Source organism: Perca fluviatilis, chromosome 22, assembly GCF_010015445.1.
Source record: "Perca fluviatilis chromosome 22, GENO_Pfluv_1.0, whole genome shotgun sequence".
Lineage (NCBI taxonomy): Eukaryota > Metazoa > Chordata > Actinopteri > Perciformes > Percidae > Perca > Perca fluviatilis.
In genome coordinates, this window is record NC_053133.1 from 2,500,119 (window position 1) to 2,517,985 (window position 17,867).

Consider the following 17,867-nt stretch of genomic DNA (forward strand, 5'->3'; position numbering starts at 1 on the left):
TACTTTGGATGACAAGCGGCTTCTCTGCTTTCTCAGCGCCACAATCTCACAAATGATTTCCGTAGAAAAGAAAATACATTATTGCATTGTGTGTGCACATCCATCCATCCTTCTCTCTCCTGCCACACTCCCTTAAGGATGTCTGTCTGTAATACTACTGCTTTCTACTTCCCTCGCTTACTTTGCTCCTCCCTCTTTGTGTGTGTGTGTGTGTGTGTGTCCCAACATGCACGTGCATGTGTGCTTGTATGTGCAGCAGGAATCAGAAGCTCAGGGAGGTTGAGGAAAGGGCGGTGTGTGTGTGTGTGTGTGTGTGTGTGTGTGTATTTGTGTGTGTGTGTGTGTGTGTGTGTGTGTGTGTGTGTGTGTGTGTGTGTGTGTGTGTGGGTGTGTGTGTGTGTGTGAGGGTACTTTGTGATGCATGGCTGATGTCGCTGACATTGTCGTCACAGGCCACTTTTACACACACACACACACACACACACACACACACACACACACACACACACACACACACGCTGTCACAGAAATAGCTGATCCTCACATTATCCACACAGCACAGGCAGTATTCCTGACTTCTGCACCTTACTAGCAGTATCTTTATACTTTGGACCCCCATAACTGGAGTTCCCCAGGGACCACTACTAGAACCCCCCTTCCTTCTGCCCCCTTTTTCAGCCCCGCTCCTCAGAATGGAGCAGAGGCGAGGCTCTCGACGGAAGGGTAAGTTTTTAAGTTACTCCTTCAGTTGCCCTTTACTAGCACCACTATATTTAGACTTTGTTGGGGATATTTGCTTACCGGTGTAATGATTTTGTTCTCTATCGGGTTTTTTCTCACTTTTTATAGGATTGATTTGTAAGGATTGTTGTTTTATTATTGGGCTCTCCGTAGCGCACATATTTTTTTTTGTCTTGTGTTATGATTCTCCTCAAGATCAATAGTTCCCCCAAAGACAAATCTGGGTTTGAATGAGTTGTTGTTGGTGTGTGAGTTTTGTGTCCCGATACTAGATTAGGTGTGAATTGTTCAATTGATAAAAAGTATGATCAGCACGTAGGTTTGCAGTGCTTCTGTTGTTAGGGGCTCACAAAGTCAAAAGCCATCATATTTGAATGAACTGTAGTGCTGTATGGATCACCGGGCAAGGCATTGCACTAACTCTGCCAGTAAGAGTTGAGAAATTCATCCTAAACATGTATGCACTGTGCTGTCACTTAGTCTGCATCAAGTGCATCTGAATGAATTTAGTTTGCTGCTCTGTGCTGCTTCTTTATCGTGAAGCTGAAAAGTGTATCCTTTTTATGTAAACTGTGAGCTAAAGACACAGATTTTTGACTTGCACTGTCTAGACTCCCAGTGTCTCCTAAAGCTAACCCTCTTTTTTTTTTATCCTCCCACCTTTTTTTTTTTTCTTGGTACAGTGAGCCATGGGCTAACTCCGGCTGTGTTAGGCAGATTACAGTGTCGTCACAGTGTGCAGCTTAGTGGTTATAAATAGGATGCATGGTCATTTATTACCACAGTGACCAGAGAGGCTGAGCCTAACCGTTAGCACATCCTCTGTACCCGCTGGTGAATTGTGTACCAATCAGCAAGCAGAGCGCTGATGAAGTGTGATTCAGCCCATGCATCTCCACAGCTTCTTTAGCCAGGGATGTGATCACACAAAAAAAAGCGCCGAGAAAAACGGACATGGCAGACATGACATGCAACGTTAAGTCTTTCATTAACAACAAATGACAGCTTGACAAGTGTCCTGACTAATGACTTCTTTCAACTCTGCAGGGGCAGGAAATCCCACTCCCTTATGCAACATCACTGACAGCACTTTAAATATCAGATGTTAGGGCAGTCTAGCATGCATCAGAAGTGAGAAGTTTCAAAACCCTCTGCACCCATAATTGCTTTCTCTTGCAATGAAACCATGACTTTCCAAAACACATTGTAATGGTGCGAAATGGTTCACTCTGGGACTTATATATTTACTTGTGTGTACCTATTTAAAGTAAATTTAAGTTGCGGCAAGTTGATTTGTGCTGGAATGAATTGAAAACAGTTGTTCCCCTGAAAGGCAGGAAATCAGCCTAAAAAGTTTTTGTAAAATGACTAACAGTATTGTAAAATATAGGCAATTTGTAGTATTTTGACTAAAACAACAGTATGGTCCTTACTCATTTCCTGACTATGCTCAGAGCATAACACAGTCATAGCCAAAAGCTTGTGCTGTATTTGGCAGCAAGCTCTTTCATTAATTATAATTTATTAAGTGTGCAATCAATTAGCGCTAGAGTGCTCAAATAGAATACATAGTGATGAGCCACATCATAATTAGTTCCTGTGAAATGGCTCGTCCGTTGTTGTTTCTCTGCAGAATTATGCTTTGGTGTTTGTGAATAACTACTTTGAAATGTCTGCCCTAAATGGATCTTATTTTTTAATATAAAACTTACAAAAGTAATTCAAATAACGTAATCTACAAAAGATTGAACTGAATTGTCTCCAAGTGAACTGACACAAACTGCATAGTTGACATATTTTTTGTCGTATCAAGGTGTTCTATCACACTAGCCTTCCGGGATTGCTTCGGTGCCGCAGGAAATTCCACCAGATGCATGTCTTTTCGCCCCTTCCTCTTCCTTTGTGTTGACATTTTAAACTCTGGTAGATTTGTGAGGACTATGGTTAACTGCTCCAAAGATCTCTGCAGGGTAAATCCAGACAGCTAGCTAGACTATCTGTCCAATCTGAGTTTTCTGTTGCACGACTAAAACTACTTTTGAACGTACACACGTTCCACCAAAACAAGTTCCTTCCCGAGGCTATTTTGCAGAGGCACCGTGCAGAGCTTAGCACCGCCCATGACAATTGTGATTGGTTTAAAGAAATGCCAATAAACCAGACCACGTTTTTCTCCCATCCTGAAATGCTGTGTGGTGTAGCCAGATCCTCCTCCACAGCGTGTGGAGGAAGGTCTATCATTGCCACTTACATGCTGTATCTCCTCTAGCAATGTCGCATTTTTAGGGGTCACTTAATGCGCTATAGTACAGCAGGAGACTCTGCCCGCCAGCTGCAGAAGTGGTACATGTGTATAAAACACACACACACACACACACACACACACAGAGCTCAGACCGTAAAATACACCTGCTTTCATTCATCAACAGTTACACAAGAGGTTTCACCCTTGTCTCTTTCTCCCTCTTTATTAATGACAGACCAGTGGGTTTCTTGGGTTCTGTATTCATTCTGGCTTGAACCGTTTAAGTTTGATACTCAGGGCTCCAGACTAACTTTTTTCACTAGGAGCACAGTGGCCCCCAAATGAAAATGTTAGGGGCACAACCAGAAAATTTAGGGGCACACACCGTAAATCAACATGCTAACCAAATATTCATATTTCTACTAATTTCCACTGTATTACTAATAAATACTTTGATAATAGATGCAGAAATTACAATGTGCTGTTTCAAATTCAGTGTCACTTTTGAAGTTGCAACATAGAAGGTAAACTGACAGCCCCATCGCTGTCATGACAGTAAAAAAAATATATATATATATATATATATATTTTATTTTTTTATTATTGTATTTGTATATTATTTTTTAGCCTGTTTTATTTTCATCATGACCGTTTTTAATTGCTCTTTAATGTTTTATCTAAAGCACTTTGAATTGCATTGTTGCTGAAAGGTGCTGTAGAAATAATGCTGCCTTGCCTTACAACCTCAGCCTGTCAGTCAGTCCCCAGGGCACAGAAACCACTGTTGTGCCTGCTCGTCTCCGAGGAAGTGTAACATCAACAGCACCGCGACCGCTTTCGGCTCGCCGTTAATATCATATCGCAGCAAATGCTGTCTGCGTTATGTTATGAAAAACTGTAACCACACTTGAAACCGCTTTATCGGCATTTCCGTGACTCGCTGTGACTTCAACAAAACTGCAGAGCCGACGTAGTTTGCATCGTCTGCAGCTCTGCGTGTGTGCGAGTGTGTGTGTTTGTGTCAGAGCTCTGCTCTGTCAATTTTCAGAGAGGACAGATAAGCTTGCGCTTACGCGCTCTCAGGTACCGAAATTTCAACGTTTAACGTGTAAAAAAAAAGGGGGCAAATTTACTGGTCGCACATGTGCGACTGGATGTAAAATTCAGTCGCACACTCTCAAATTTTGGTCACAAAATGCGACCATTTGGTCACAGTCTGGAGCCCTGATACTGTTGCCATGAATTAATTGCTAAATTGCACAAATCATTACAGCAAGGTAACATACTCAATATAATGAGACACTAATCAAGATCATACAAAGCTGACTGTTATAGAGTTAGTGAATCACCTCTTACATAGGTGTAGGTAGTGTACATTTGGTTTGTCAGAGGTTGTTAAGAGAGGAGAGTAACCTGTCCTGACAGTAAATTAGATGCAAAACACAAATGTGGGCCATGTTTGGAGCAGGCCTGGATTTTTGGCTTTACTGACCACAGTGATGACAAGGTAGAGGAGTTTTGTGTTGAGACACCAATATGTTTATATACATGCAGAATAAGAAGGGGAAGTGTGAAGAAGAGGGCAAACACAATAAAAGCGATGCAGTGTAACCTTACATTAGAGATGCCACAGTGAGGACATTTCCCCACCGGTTAAAGGACAAATCCGGCGCAAAATGAACCAAGGGGTTAATAACACATGTGTACCGAGTCGACCATTCTCTGGGATCTGTTTTCATGCGAATCGAATGTGATCAGTTTTAGCTAATTAGCTTATAAAGCTAGTCGTCGGGGCACGGGTAAAGTAAAAACAAATCGCTATTTCTATACCACTAACAAGGCTCAAAATAGCACCACACTTCCATGGTAGCATAATGAGGCTCCCTACATGTAAACCGAAGCATTGAGAACTTTGTAAGTGTATATGACAGTTTATTAAAAAGATAGATTATAAAGACTGTACCGTTCGCGTATGCAGAGAGGCGCCATCTTGAGAAAACAATCACGACCAGTCGAACGACGAACGCTGTGCTTGAGCTATGTTACTGGTTACTGGTTACACAGCGTTTGTTGTTCAACTGGTCATGACTGTTTTCCCTAGATGGTGCCCGATTTGAGCCTTGTTAGTAGTATAGAAATAGCGATTTATTTTTACTTTACCCATGCCCCGACGACTAGCGTTATAAGCTAATTAGCGGTTTGTGCTAAAACTGGTCACATTCGATTAGCATTAAAACCCCTAGGTTCATTTTGCGCCGGATTTGTCCTTTATTAACCCCACAGCTGCACAGCATTTCGGGTGCGAGGTGGCCGCCGAAGTTTACAGTTTACAGATTGCCTCATTAACGTTATCAGATTCCCTATTAGCATTGGCTTTAAATCTGAAGTGCACGTTCCCCAGGAACATCTGGCCATTCACGCTGATTGCGGTCAAAGCTGCTTCAAGACAGGGCCTCCTCTCTTCTGTAGTCTTGCTCTGTTGTTGTAGACTAGTCTACTTTTTGAAAACTTGTCTTTGAATTGACGTATATGCACCTACAGTTTTATTGTAGAACTGCATCGCCTAGTTTGACAGCTTAGTCCAAGTTTCGTGAGCCAGCTGCTGGACAGACTCATATATTTGCATAAAGTTCAGGTCTAGTCAGCTTTAGGCAAATACAGACTGGTGAATAATGGGTATGGGTAGTTTAAGGTGTGATGTGATTCAACCTTTGCAGTTGTTTGAGTTGTAATTGAATATTATCTTTGATGCAGTTCCACTTATTGATATAAGCGTCTACATGCCTCGCGAGGGACGTCACGACGTCTGCTCTGCTCGCCAGGACTTGGCTCAGCAGTGTATTTCTGTGACAGAAACATTGCAAGCTGCTACAGTTTGCATGTTGTGATGCAGGACAGATTGCAAAGCACACCTGAGTACACCTGGTGGTTGGGTTGGATCGAGGTCAGATTACGTTCTCATCACAAAGGACCCGTACCTGCCCAAACGAACCGCACGAATGGGGGTAAATGCTCCAGGGTTCGATTCAACCAAACTAAACCAGACAGGTTTGCCCTAAGTTCCCTTTAGCTGGAGACATTGCTGGACTTTAGAGATAGGACATCCTTTGCATTCATTCGGTTTCACTTGAACACACACATACACACACTCCTTGCAGCTTTCATCTTCAATGGTACTCTCATTCTTTCCTGTAGACCAGGTTCATATTTGCCAACATTTACATAATTCGCTCCTATGAACGACTTTGCTTGTGCAGTGCGCTTTCAGCATTCCTGAACCGACATGAGAACAGCTGATGTTAGGACTTTTTTATGCAATGCAGGATGGCTAATAATGTCAAACAGCAGGCTGACATCTTTGGAGTACCCTCTTTTTTTCTCCCAATGTGCAACCTAAACCATACTTCTAATCATTCAGTTATTATTTCGTGATGCTGTAGCAATTATTCCGGGTTGTTCAATTAAAGGTCAGTTCTCCTGTACCTTTGTGTCCCATAAGATAATGCTCAGATATGTCATTTTTGGTAAAAGGAAAAAAACATGAATTTCCAGGTAGCAGAGTGAATTAGTCCAAGATAAATGTGTTATATGCACAGAGGCTAACATCTGTTAACTAGGCCAGAGTTTTGTCATTGCTACTGTATATGTATCTGGACCATGTCCCCCAGGACTGTTTGACGTCACACTTACACCCACACACACACACACACACACACACACACACACACACACACACACACACGTTGACATTTACACACACCAACAGTTTGGATAATATGTAGACAGACTGACAGACATGTACAGACACCTTCTTAATCTTCCGTAGCATCCCCCTATGTTCTTTTTCCATTTTTGCTTTTTGTTTTGTACACAATCTACAAAAATTACTGCAGGAATTGCAGTATTTGGCATCAATTGGGAGGATTTGTGGCAGCTGGCAACTTTGTTAAGAATGGTGATGTTCACTGGAGGATTTAATGACATGGAGGTGGGACACAATCTGTTGCCACACATCACCATTTGATTTTAGGCTTTTCTAGCTTAAAGGGTCATGAGATCCCATGACATTTTAATTCCAAATTAGGCAAACAAAAACAAGACACAGTGATGCATAAAATGAAGCAGAGAAAAACATAAAAGCATAATACCCGTACAAGGTTTTTTCAGTTGTCATAAATGACCATGAAAAGTCTCAGTTTGCTAATGTATTTGCAACAGTCAGAAACTACTGTTATCTTTTCTAACTTTCCTATGCCTTGTAAATAATTTTTGTTAAGTAATAACTGGTAATAACTAGGTAGAAGTTGATTTTCCCAGTTGAAGTTTCCTATTTGTTAAATAACTTAGTAGACAGCTAGGGCTGCGATTAACAATTGTTTTAATTCTGGATTTATCAATCATTTGATTCATCAATTAATAATTTGGCCTATAGACCATGACATCAACTGACAGGAAGTTATCAAGGGGCCAGGCTGTTGCCTATTATTATCTATTTAAAGGGTCTATAATGTACTAAACATTTGTAAACCAAAATGCCCAAAACAATTTCTCAGAGCCCAAAATAACATCTTTAACATCTTTGTCCGACCAATAATCCAAAATCCATAGATACTTTAAAATGTTCACATTTGAGAATCTATCTTGTTCTGCATTACACATGAGAATTAACTTAAAAAGTTGCCTTAGGAAAAAAACAGACAATCTTTTTTTATCTTTTTTTTTGTTTAACAATGGGAGCCTTTGAGTTCCAGAGGCAGACCTCCAGTACAATTTGTACTCCTGTGGCGTTGTGTGTTCAAAAGTGCAGTAAGTACTGTAATTTACTGTTGGACTTATCGTGTAATCTAACCCATACACTTGGTCGGTGATTCGTCATAGCTGGGGCTGTGGCAGAGTTGCCGTTGGGGGAAACAATCCTTTCCCCTTGACAGGATAACATAGCGTTAACCCAGTATGGACTACTCAAAAGCACTTTTGCCACTTGACAGAGCAAGATACTGAGCCATATGGGGTCGGATTGTCCGTACATTATAAGCGACTGGACAAATGACCTAACATAATGGCCAGAGGTGTCGTTTCCCCACATTTTTTGTTTACGTTAGCTACCTGATTGAGTCTCCAAGTAGGAGACTCAAGGTAGGTAGGAGACTGCTGTGCCACGCTACATCCTGTAACGCCCTGCAGCGCCCTGCTATGACATGAACTACTACGACTACCATTTATAGTCACTGTTCCATTATCTTTATTATGACTATTATTACCACTGTTCATCACATCCCCAACCTGCACCGTCAGACACCACCTACCAAGAGTCTGGGTCTGCCGAGGTTTCTTCCTAAAAGGGAGTTTTTCCTCGCCACTGTCGCAACAGCCACTGCTAATGCTTGCTCTTGGGGGAATTACCGGAATTGTTGGGGCTTTGTAAATTATAGAGTGTGGTCTAGACCTACACTATCTGTAAAGTATCCCGAGATAACTCTTGTTATGATTTGATACTATAAATAAAATTGAATTGAATTGAATTGAATAACGTTAACCATTAGCTAATCTTAGATGAGTCAATCTGATTGTATTATCAGTAACATTATCCCAGGGTCATTAAACATTCTCTCAAGTCTATTGCTATCCCATGTTCATTAAAGCTATATTAAAACTATCTAGTATGTCTCGGCATGTTAAATGAATAAATTCCATCTAACTGTTAAAGTTTCGACTGTAGCAGCGACGTTAGTGGAATTAACACCGGCTCCCTCTGTCTATTCGACAGTATATAAAACTTAAGATCAGGATTTTTTTTTTATTTATTAGAGGCCCCGAAGGCCACACAGCAACTTTTTGGCATTGTACGAAGCAAAAAAAACATTCGTAAATATGACAATGAGTAAAGATGAACCGCTAACAAAGTCTAGACTCAATAATTCCAATGGTCCCCCACAGCATAAACAGAAACTCAGTGGGCGTTCCCAGTAATGCCGACCAAGTCTGTTACATTTCATTGATTCTCTACACTCCCTGATTGACGTCTAAACCACCTTACACGTCAGCACATTCTAAAAGCAGAAACCTCACCTGATTTGGAAACAGTACTGCCAGTTTTATCCTGCCACCGGACCTCAAAGAGGATTTAGCTAGTATCATTTAAGACAATGATTACCTGTGGTGTGGTGCATCCTACCAAGCTAAGCAATGACTGACGGGATGATTTTACCCTTGGCTGCATCCTCGCAGTACAATGGCCATTATCTTTAATTCTTTCCCCGTTATCCCAGCTTATTGAAACATTGTGCCATCACCTAATATGTTCTGCTATCAGACTGTGTTTTAAATAGCTACACAGTACAAGGACATGGCGACTTTCCCTGTGATTACCACCGGGCTAAGCCACGCTGCAAGCCTCTTATTCCCTCTGCAGCTGGATCAAGCAGTAAAAGTTACCCATGAAATCTCCACTGCTGACATAGTTCACAGTAGGCAGCTCCACTGATGAATGAAGAAGACCCATGGTCGTCAATGGACTCTCAAGAATGTGAGATAGTGGGAAGCTAAGAAAAATATTGGTATATGGTTATCAATGTGTCTTACTTGAGGCACTGCAGTGTTTAATTGTAGGGAACAAGATGATTTTCTTTTCTGACATTTTACAGATGGATTATTCTTTAAAATAATCAACAGATTAAGCAGTAATGGAACAAATTATTTGCAGCCTTAGTGCACAGAGTGAGATTGGTGTCAAGAGTAAGAAGACATGCTCTTTGAGTGGTTAATGTCAAAATCAAAGAGCAGGACGGCTCCCATCGATAAACACACGATTCATCACATTCACTTGAGTCATTATCCTTGTTGCCTCTACATACTGAACCATAGTTACATTCAGATACAAAAGTAGCCTGCTGCCATACAGAAGGGGGTAGTCAACTACTGTATTGTGCTGCTAGTATCCAGTTCGGGCTTGCAAAGTGGCTTTCCACCTGAATGTTTGTACGGCTTTCAGTCATTTAAAGTGGTGGATGCTGTTGCCAAATTTAATGATGACTGACTATTTCTACAAGAAACGTCTGCAGGAATCTGTTGTGTCTGGAGCCTATACCTCAGAACTCAGAAGCCAGAGCTGGGAATGACATCACACCCGAATTGAATTTACAAGTCAGAATTAACAAGTCCGATTTTTCATTGTGGGGTTAGCTCTAGCCAGGTTAGCCATTGTTACATTACATTACACTTAGCTGACACTTTTGTCCAAAGCGACTTACAATTGCTATATATCAGAGGTTGCACGCCTCTGGAGCAACTAGGGGTTAAGTGTCTTGCTCAGGGACACATTGGTTGATGTAGGAGGGATGTTGGTTGATGTAGTGGGAATTGAACCCAGATCGAGATTGGCCCAGATTGTTAGCAATACCAGTTGATAACAATGCATTACGTAGTTTTTTTGTGCATACAACGAAAATAAAAGAGATTCTAAACAAACCAAAAAATCTTTGTTATTTTTTTATTATTAGGGACTGTATGTTAACACATGTCCGCAGACTGAAGTTAGACAGGACTGTGTGTACGACTTACGATTTAATGACACACAAATAACACAGACATGCTAATAACTGAATGTTACTACAGTTTTTACTACTGTTTATGTACGAGGCAGCCATGTTAGATTTTTATCTTTGGGTACTGCGAGGCTGTCAGACTTCCAATCTCGGAAACCCGAGGTCAGGGCGCGTGTTTCCGACTTTGAGCTGGGAAAATCCGACTTCCGAGTGCAAATGGAACGCAACAATAGTTCAATTTTCTTGCATGGTGTTAGTTTTTTGTTGGTGCTCCGGCAATGGACTGCTTTGCTATTCAGTTTAAGAGATTTATAGTCACCATCTCTGTTTTGTTTCCTGTTGTATTTTGACTCTTTTATTCCTTTTGAACATAATGTTCATTGTTTGTCTTATTGGCTTTAATTTATAGTGTTGTCTTGTCTATGAAGCACAATGGACAATTTTTGCTCCGCCAAAGAGATTAGGTCTTTGGTTGGTTTTGTTTTTCTGTTTGTCTGTCAGCAAGATTACAGAAAACATGTCATGAAACTCGGTCAAAAGGTTGTAGCATGGGCCAAGGAAGAACCCATAACCTTTTGGAGTGGATCCGAATCAACAATGCAAATAAGAATGCAACATTTGGCGGAGGTCTGTGCTCTCCGACCACCCTGCTGTTCTCTGTCTGTTTTGCTAAGGTTCGCTCCAGCAGAGTTTTGTTATCACCCGTGTTGCATTAAAGAAATGGGATCTACTTCAACTGCTGACACTTTTTCTCACTCCTTCTTACTCAGAATTATAGCGTTGAGACAGCAGCCTGGAGATTATGTTATTTTGACTTATTTTGAACCCTCAGATGGAACTGGCAAAATCTGGTGAAAATGATTATGGGAATTGAGTGGATCTTCCTCCTGCTTAATTTGAATAGTTTTTTCTTCCCTAAAACAAACTACTTTTTTTTGTGTATAGAAAACACTGCATTATGGTTATTCACATGTAGGGTCGGGCATCGTTTGAATTTTTAACAATTCTGATTCCAATTCCAATTCTTCCTTTTGATTCCAGTTCTTATCGATTCTCGATTCCTTGAGGGGTGGAGTTGAAACGGGTCACATGCTTATTTCACAGATAAGAGGAAAATCTTATTTTGATTCAATGGTGATTTACAGCTTTTTCAATGTTAAATAAAGCGACACTTTAGAGCGCTTGTTACTGTGCTCCATGGCTGCAACACCACAAGTGCATGTACGGCGACCGTTACGGTAACCAAAACGTGTGCGTGTTAAATATGGAACCCATGATCAGATTCAAAACCAGATTTTACAATTTTTTTTTAATTAAATTACATTTTTTTAAACAATTGTAGTTGGAACCGGTTCTCGATGCCCAATCCTGTTCACGTGTGTAAATGCATTTGTGCTTTCAATCTAAGTAATATGACGTGATCACAAAAACCGCAGAGAAGCTTTTCCATCTTTCATATGATGGAGGAAAAGGAAGCCCACAGATAATGTTTAGCTCACACATTCGTCTGGAATGAAGATCCCTCCCTGTTAACACTTGGACTTGACTGCAGCATGTTGGGTAACTTAGCCCCTACACTCTAAGCTGTCTGTTCATTCAAAACATTTGCTCAGTTGGTTGCTGTGTAGGTTACCGGCCCCAGCAGCAAAGACAAAATGTGGTTCACAGTTCGGTGCTGGAATGTTGTCTCTGAAGATGGCTCGGTTGCTGTGTGTGACGAAGGTCGGCTGAGTGGTTAAAGACAAAGCTGCAACATCTGTGTAAATACATTAAATGATCTTTATTGTGTCATTAGGCCTGTAACAATTATTACATACTTTTCTAATTGTCAATTTTTTTTACATAATTGCGGTGTCTTTGTTTAACTGCAATGAGTTGCTAACATTAGCTAAAGTCTTAAGGCACATGACTGGTAATAGTTGATTTTGTTTAGATGTGCCAAATTGTAATTATGTAAGTGATTATTAGTCGGACTATATTATTATAATTTATTATTATTTTAATTATTAGTTGTTGACACTTGACCCTAAACACGTTCATAGCAACAGAAATGACAAGGGGGGGATACCGTTAGAGAATATATTTTATGATAAGAAAGAGGCATAGTTTACTTCATTGGCGTATTAGTGTATTTGTGTTATGACATTATCTGGGTCACATGACAGGGGATAGGGAATTCATTCAAAACTTTAATTTGTTTAAAAAAGTAATACATGAATACATATTGTTAAATTTGACTGAAAGAGACAATTATATTTAGCCTGGATGCCAGCCGAACTTAGCCCCGCCCACAAAATTCGAGGTCACATTATGACTAGAATTTGAGTAGGACCACGTCAGGCTAAATTATATTGTTAATCACATTTTTTTCTCAGAATTTAATTGTACAGCAAAATTTGGAATTGTTACAGCTCTACGTGTCATATGGAGTTTTGAGTTCTTTAGGAAGAGAAAATAAATTTAAAAAGTAAAGCACATCTTTCACATCAAAGCTAGAAATATGACAGCCCAGCACCACAACAGTGATGATTATTTGGCTCTGTTAACCCTCTTTTAGACGGCACGTGGCTTGGCATGCAGGTTAGTTGAATCAGTTATGGAAATGATCTGTAAATTGTCAAATCCACCTTGTTCTATTGTTGCTCTGTCATGCTGAAAAGTTGCCTCCTCATTTCCATTATTTTTGTCAATGTGCTGTGTGATTGTGTACACATCGCTTGCTATTGGTTGACCAGTAGGGATAGACCGATTATCGGCCGTTTTTTGGCAGTTTGCAGATGATCTGTATCGGCATTTGATTTGCCCGGGGAAGAGCAGGCTTGCCTCTGTGTGATTCTTCATGTACAGACCACAGAGAGTCAAACAAATGTGGTCAAAGAGAGACACTACACTGGGAAAAGAAGAAACATTTTGCCGGAGAGTGCGGAAAAACATGAGAGAGGCCCATCTACAGAGGCCCGCGCTTTAAGTCTAACCAGGTCAAAAGAGAGCCACCTTTGAGACACGGATAACCCTGGCTTTAGACTCAACATACCTCGCTAACCCACTAATCACGCTTCATGGTACCCCCCCAGTAGTGTGAAACAATGAAAGAACCTGCAGACTTGAGACCATGAAAAGGCCTCTCCTTTGAGGAAGCAGGTTATTGCAAATATGTCTGACAGTGGAAACAGTGGAGTGTATTTCTTTGCCAGCCACCACTCATATTTTGCTTTGGCCCTGCAACATGTTAAACCTACACTACATATGTAGTATCAACTGTGTTGTGTTTCCACAGGTGATGGCGTCCCAAAGGAAAACAGTCCCTTTATCAACAACACAGACAATGACAAAGGCAACAGCTACGATGGCACCAACATGGCCCTTTTTGAGGTAACAATTTTGTCATCAGCTTGATATAGACGTATACACAGGGCAGTGAGATGTTTTATTGCACAAGGGGACCTGACAGTGTGATTTGTTTTGGCAAGATGATCGAAAGAGAAACCCTTAAACTGTGGGGTAGAAGCTGCAAATACATCAATATCCTTTTCACGTGAACATTCACTACCAGAACTGCTTATTTCTGCATTTGAAATTAGAACTGACCCAAAGCATTCATGCACAGTATGCTAAAGCATCGGGGTAAGCTGTGGGTGAACTAAATAAATACACCAGGAAGTAAAATGAACAATCTTTTCTTAGCTCAACAATGCGTCAAAGAGTTTATTTGCCATAAAAAGCTGGTGCGTTCCTTCAAGAAAATTCAGCTGAACTCTTTCCAGGTGCTTTGCTCTGCCATTTGGCAGACCTTGCCACTCTGTGGTCACTGGCCCTTGTAAAGAATCAATTAGGCACTGCGGCTTCTGTGTTCCCCACTCTGCATAAAGCTGACCCAGCCATGTTATTCTAAGAATGCTTTGAACAGTTAATTAAATATTGCACTGTTCAATTTGGTCCTGGAAGAGTTTGTACCTTTTTAAGCATATGGTAACTGACCACTCAAAGGCCAAATTAAAGTTCTCATATTATGATTTTTGGCTTTTCCCTTTTCCTTTATTGTGTTATATATCTTTTTGTGCACATTATAGGTTTACAAAGTGAAAAAGCCCAAAGTCCCCCCCAAAGGGACTTACCATCTCCAACAGAAAACACTGTTCACCAACTGCTCCAAACAGCTCTGTTGTAGTCCAGCCTTTACTTCAGAGACAGACGTGGTCACTTTGGAACACACGTTATAATGCTCGCCTAGCTGCTAGTGTGGCACGCCCTCATACTCTGCTTCTGACTGGCTAGTAGTCCTTACCTAGGTACTGTCAGGGCACGCCCTCATACTCTGCTTCTGACTGGCTAGTAGTCCTTACCTAGGTACTGTCAGGGCACGCCCTCATACTCTGCTTCTGACTGGCTAGTAGTCCTTACCTAGGTGCTGTCAGGGAACGCCCTCATACTCTGCTTCTGACTGGCTAGTAGTCCTTACCTAGGTACTGTCATGGCACGCCCTCATACTCTGCTTCTGACTGGCTAGCAGTGCTTACTGCGCATGTGCGACTCCCAACAAAGATGGTACAGAAGTGAGATGTCTCACTCTGTAGCTAAAACAGAGAGCTCAACACACAGGGTGAAAAGAGGAGCTGCAGCAGTGTGCAGTACAACAAAAATATGGTGTTTTCTGAAAATTAAACCACATAAACCTATTCTGGTACAACCTCTAAATACAATTATGAACCTGAAAATGAGCATTATATGAGCACTTTAAAGTTTAAATATGATTTTAGAGTGAGGAACATGAAGTTGAAAAAAAAATGATAAGTTGAAAAAAAATGAAGTGTGTGATCCGGCTCTTGTTGTGCATATAAAAAAACAAAACATGTTCTCTATTGCAGGAGGAGATGGACAGCAACCCCATGGTGTCATCTCTCCTCAATAAACTGGCAAACTACACCAACCTCACCCAGGGGGCCCAGGAGCACGAGGAAGCTGATGATGATGAAGGGCCCAAGAAGAAAGCTGTTAAGGTACAGCAGAGAGCCTTTGTTAAATGCAATGTTTGTACCAGAGATCTAAGGTGGAGTACAATAAGGTACTGTAGAATTGCATATAAACTGTTGAGATTGATCTAGTCTACATAGACGACGTTTCATTTACGGGATTGTTCCGGTGCTGCTGGAGGTTCCGCCGGATGTCCCTCACCTTCCACTTTCTTTGTGTTGGCATGCTAAACTCCGGTTGGTTCGGAAAACAATCCTCTGAAGTAGAACTGACAATCAAATTATATTTATCTTTTTTTTTTGAGTAAAATTCTCATCCAACACTCGACAGCCATTTTAATTCCAGGGCTCGACTCCCTACGTGCACATGTTCCATCGAAACAAGTTCCTTCTAAAGGCGATTCCTATCCCAGATTGTTGTGTGGACTAGCCAGACCCTCCTCTGCAGAGCTATGGAGGAATTATCTCATGCTGTCTAAATGGTAAACCTCGTGGACAGATCAAGCGTTACAAGTGAACTCAATCATTCTTCTGCTTTATAGCCAATTGCAAAAAAATTTTTTTAAAAAAATTTTTTTATTTTTTTTCTTAAAAACAAATTTTTTCTCTCCCCCCAAACCCCCCCTTCCCTTTTTTTTAAAAAAAAAAAATTTTTTTTTTTTTTTTTTTTTTTTTTTTTTTTTTTTTTTTTTTTTTTTTTAATTTTATATTAATATTTTTTTTTTTTTTTTTTTTTTTTTTTTTTTTTTTTTTTTTTTTTTTTTTTTTTTTTTTTTTTTTTTTTACAACAAAAAAAAAAAAAAAAAAAAAAGAACAAAAAAACAAAATTTATTTTTTTTTTTTTATTTATAAAAAAAAAAAAAAAAAAAAAAAAAAAAAAAAAAAAAAACAAAAAAACCACAAAAAAACCCAAAAAAAAAAACCCCCCCCTTTAAAAATATATTTATGGGTCTTGTGCTTGGGTGTAAGAAAATGCCTCAATAGCGCCCCCTACAAAATTTCAAAGAAGTAGCGCTCACAGTACGTTTTACCTAGATGTATAAAAATTTGTAGGCATATGTATCATGTCCAGAACAATAATAATAAAAAGCCATATCTTAAACCCAACAGGCAGTAAGCTATTTTGAATTTACTGTGCAATTTTTGGATGTTTTTGACCATCTCTATACTTATATAGATCTGTGTCCGACTTGCTCTGGCGTCATTCACACGTGGGCAACGATAACCTCACGAGATCAAGGCGGCCGCAGGTTGGAGACGCAGGCAGCGCAGTTCTTAGCTGATCTAACAGCTGATTGGTTCAGAATCGACTCAACACGATGACGTTTCATATAAATGTTTCATTTTTTTTATATTTGTCTGATTTGAAGGTTTATTCTGTTAACAGAACACATGTAGTGTGGCTGATGGTGACGTTCAGAAGTCAGTGAGACTAAATCTGTTCAGATTACAGATCATCTACAGTCTGTTTTTGATTAACATCAGCAACAGATCTCATGTAGAGCATTTTAACAGCTACTCTGTCATAATAAAAACAACTGGAGACTGTGTACAAGCTGATATATGGGTCTGATAACATTTTAATTAATTGGAATTGGACCTAACAGGATGGGAGTGTTTCTATGACTTCCTGTTCAGCCTGAAGGCTGCTGGATGAAAGGGTGTAAACTGTCCAACTTGACCGCGGGTTTTTGTCACTGCCACTGGCTGCTGCCGCCTGCTCCTGTCCACTTTACAGGCGAGGCCATTGAAACAGGAAGTCGTAACTCGAATGTACATTGTCTCCAAATGTCTCATGCTTGATAAGAGTCCCAGCCTGAAGACATCTACATGCCGGCATTGATTCACTTGATATGGAGCAACATAATGCATGTTTAGTGCGTGTTGTTTAACGCCACATAATGGACACAGGAAGTGATCTGAAAATTTGGATCATACCTATACATCATCTTTAGCGCCTGACGCTCTGCTCAGTGTCCAATGGTCGCAGAAATGCACGGCCACGCCGACCGCCGTTGAGCACCCCTGACGTGCATGTAGGTGCAAGGGCCCGTTCATCGCTGCTTGCAGCTTTAATTAATGTTGGATTATGTTTTGTTTGCACTGCAGAAGTCATGGTTTGGGATGGACAATAATACTTCCAAATCTGCAACAGTTGTCAACTTCTCTTTAATTTGAGAACCTCAGGCGGTTAGCTAAGCCTCCAGAGCATAAGAAAAGTTTAATATTAATGATTGTTCTTTTAAATCCCCTGAACTATTATTACATAACCGGGTCTTTGACCAATGAAGCCCTGCTGTTTGTTTTATTCTCAAATCTTTCTGAGGTTATGCAAACCTAAGCACCCTATTATCTTCTCCATAGCAT

At 40.4% G+C, this 17,867-nt stretch overlaps 1 protein-coding gene across 6 annotated transcripts in view; it reads left to right on the forward strand.

Annotated features, from left to right (window-relative positions):
- Positions 1-17,867, forward strand: part of slc12a7b (solute carrier family 12 member 7b) — a 99,968-nt gene that overhangs the window by 41,460 nt on the left and 40,641 nt on the right. For 5 of the 6 annotated variants that reach the window (XM_039789655.1, XM_039789657.1, XM_039789659.1 and 2 more), the window contains exons 2-3: positions 13,808-13,902; positions 15,396-15,527. In XM_039789655.1, coding sequence (XP_039645589.1) covers positions 13,808-13,902; positions 15,396-15,527 — 227 coding nt within the window. Of the gene's footprint in view, positions 1-493; positions 724-13,807; positions 13,903-15,395; positions 15,528-17,867 lie in introns of those variants that run through there. The other variant, XM_039789661.1, reaches the window with a different exon arrangement.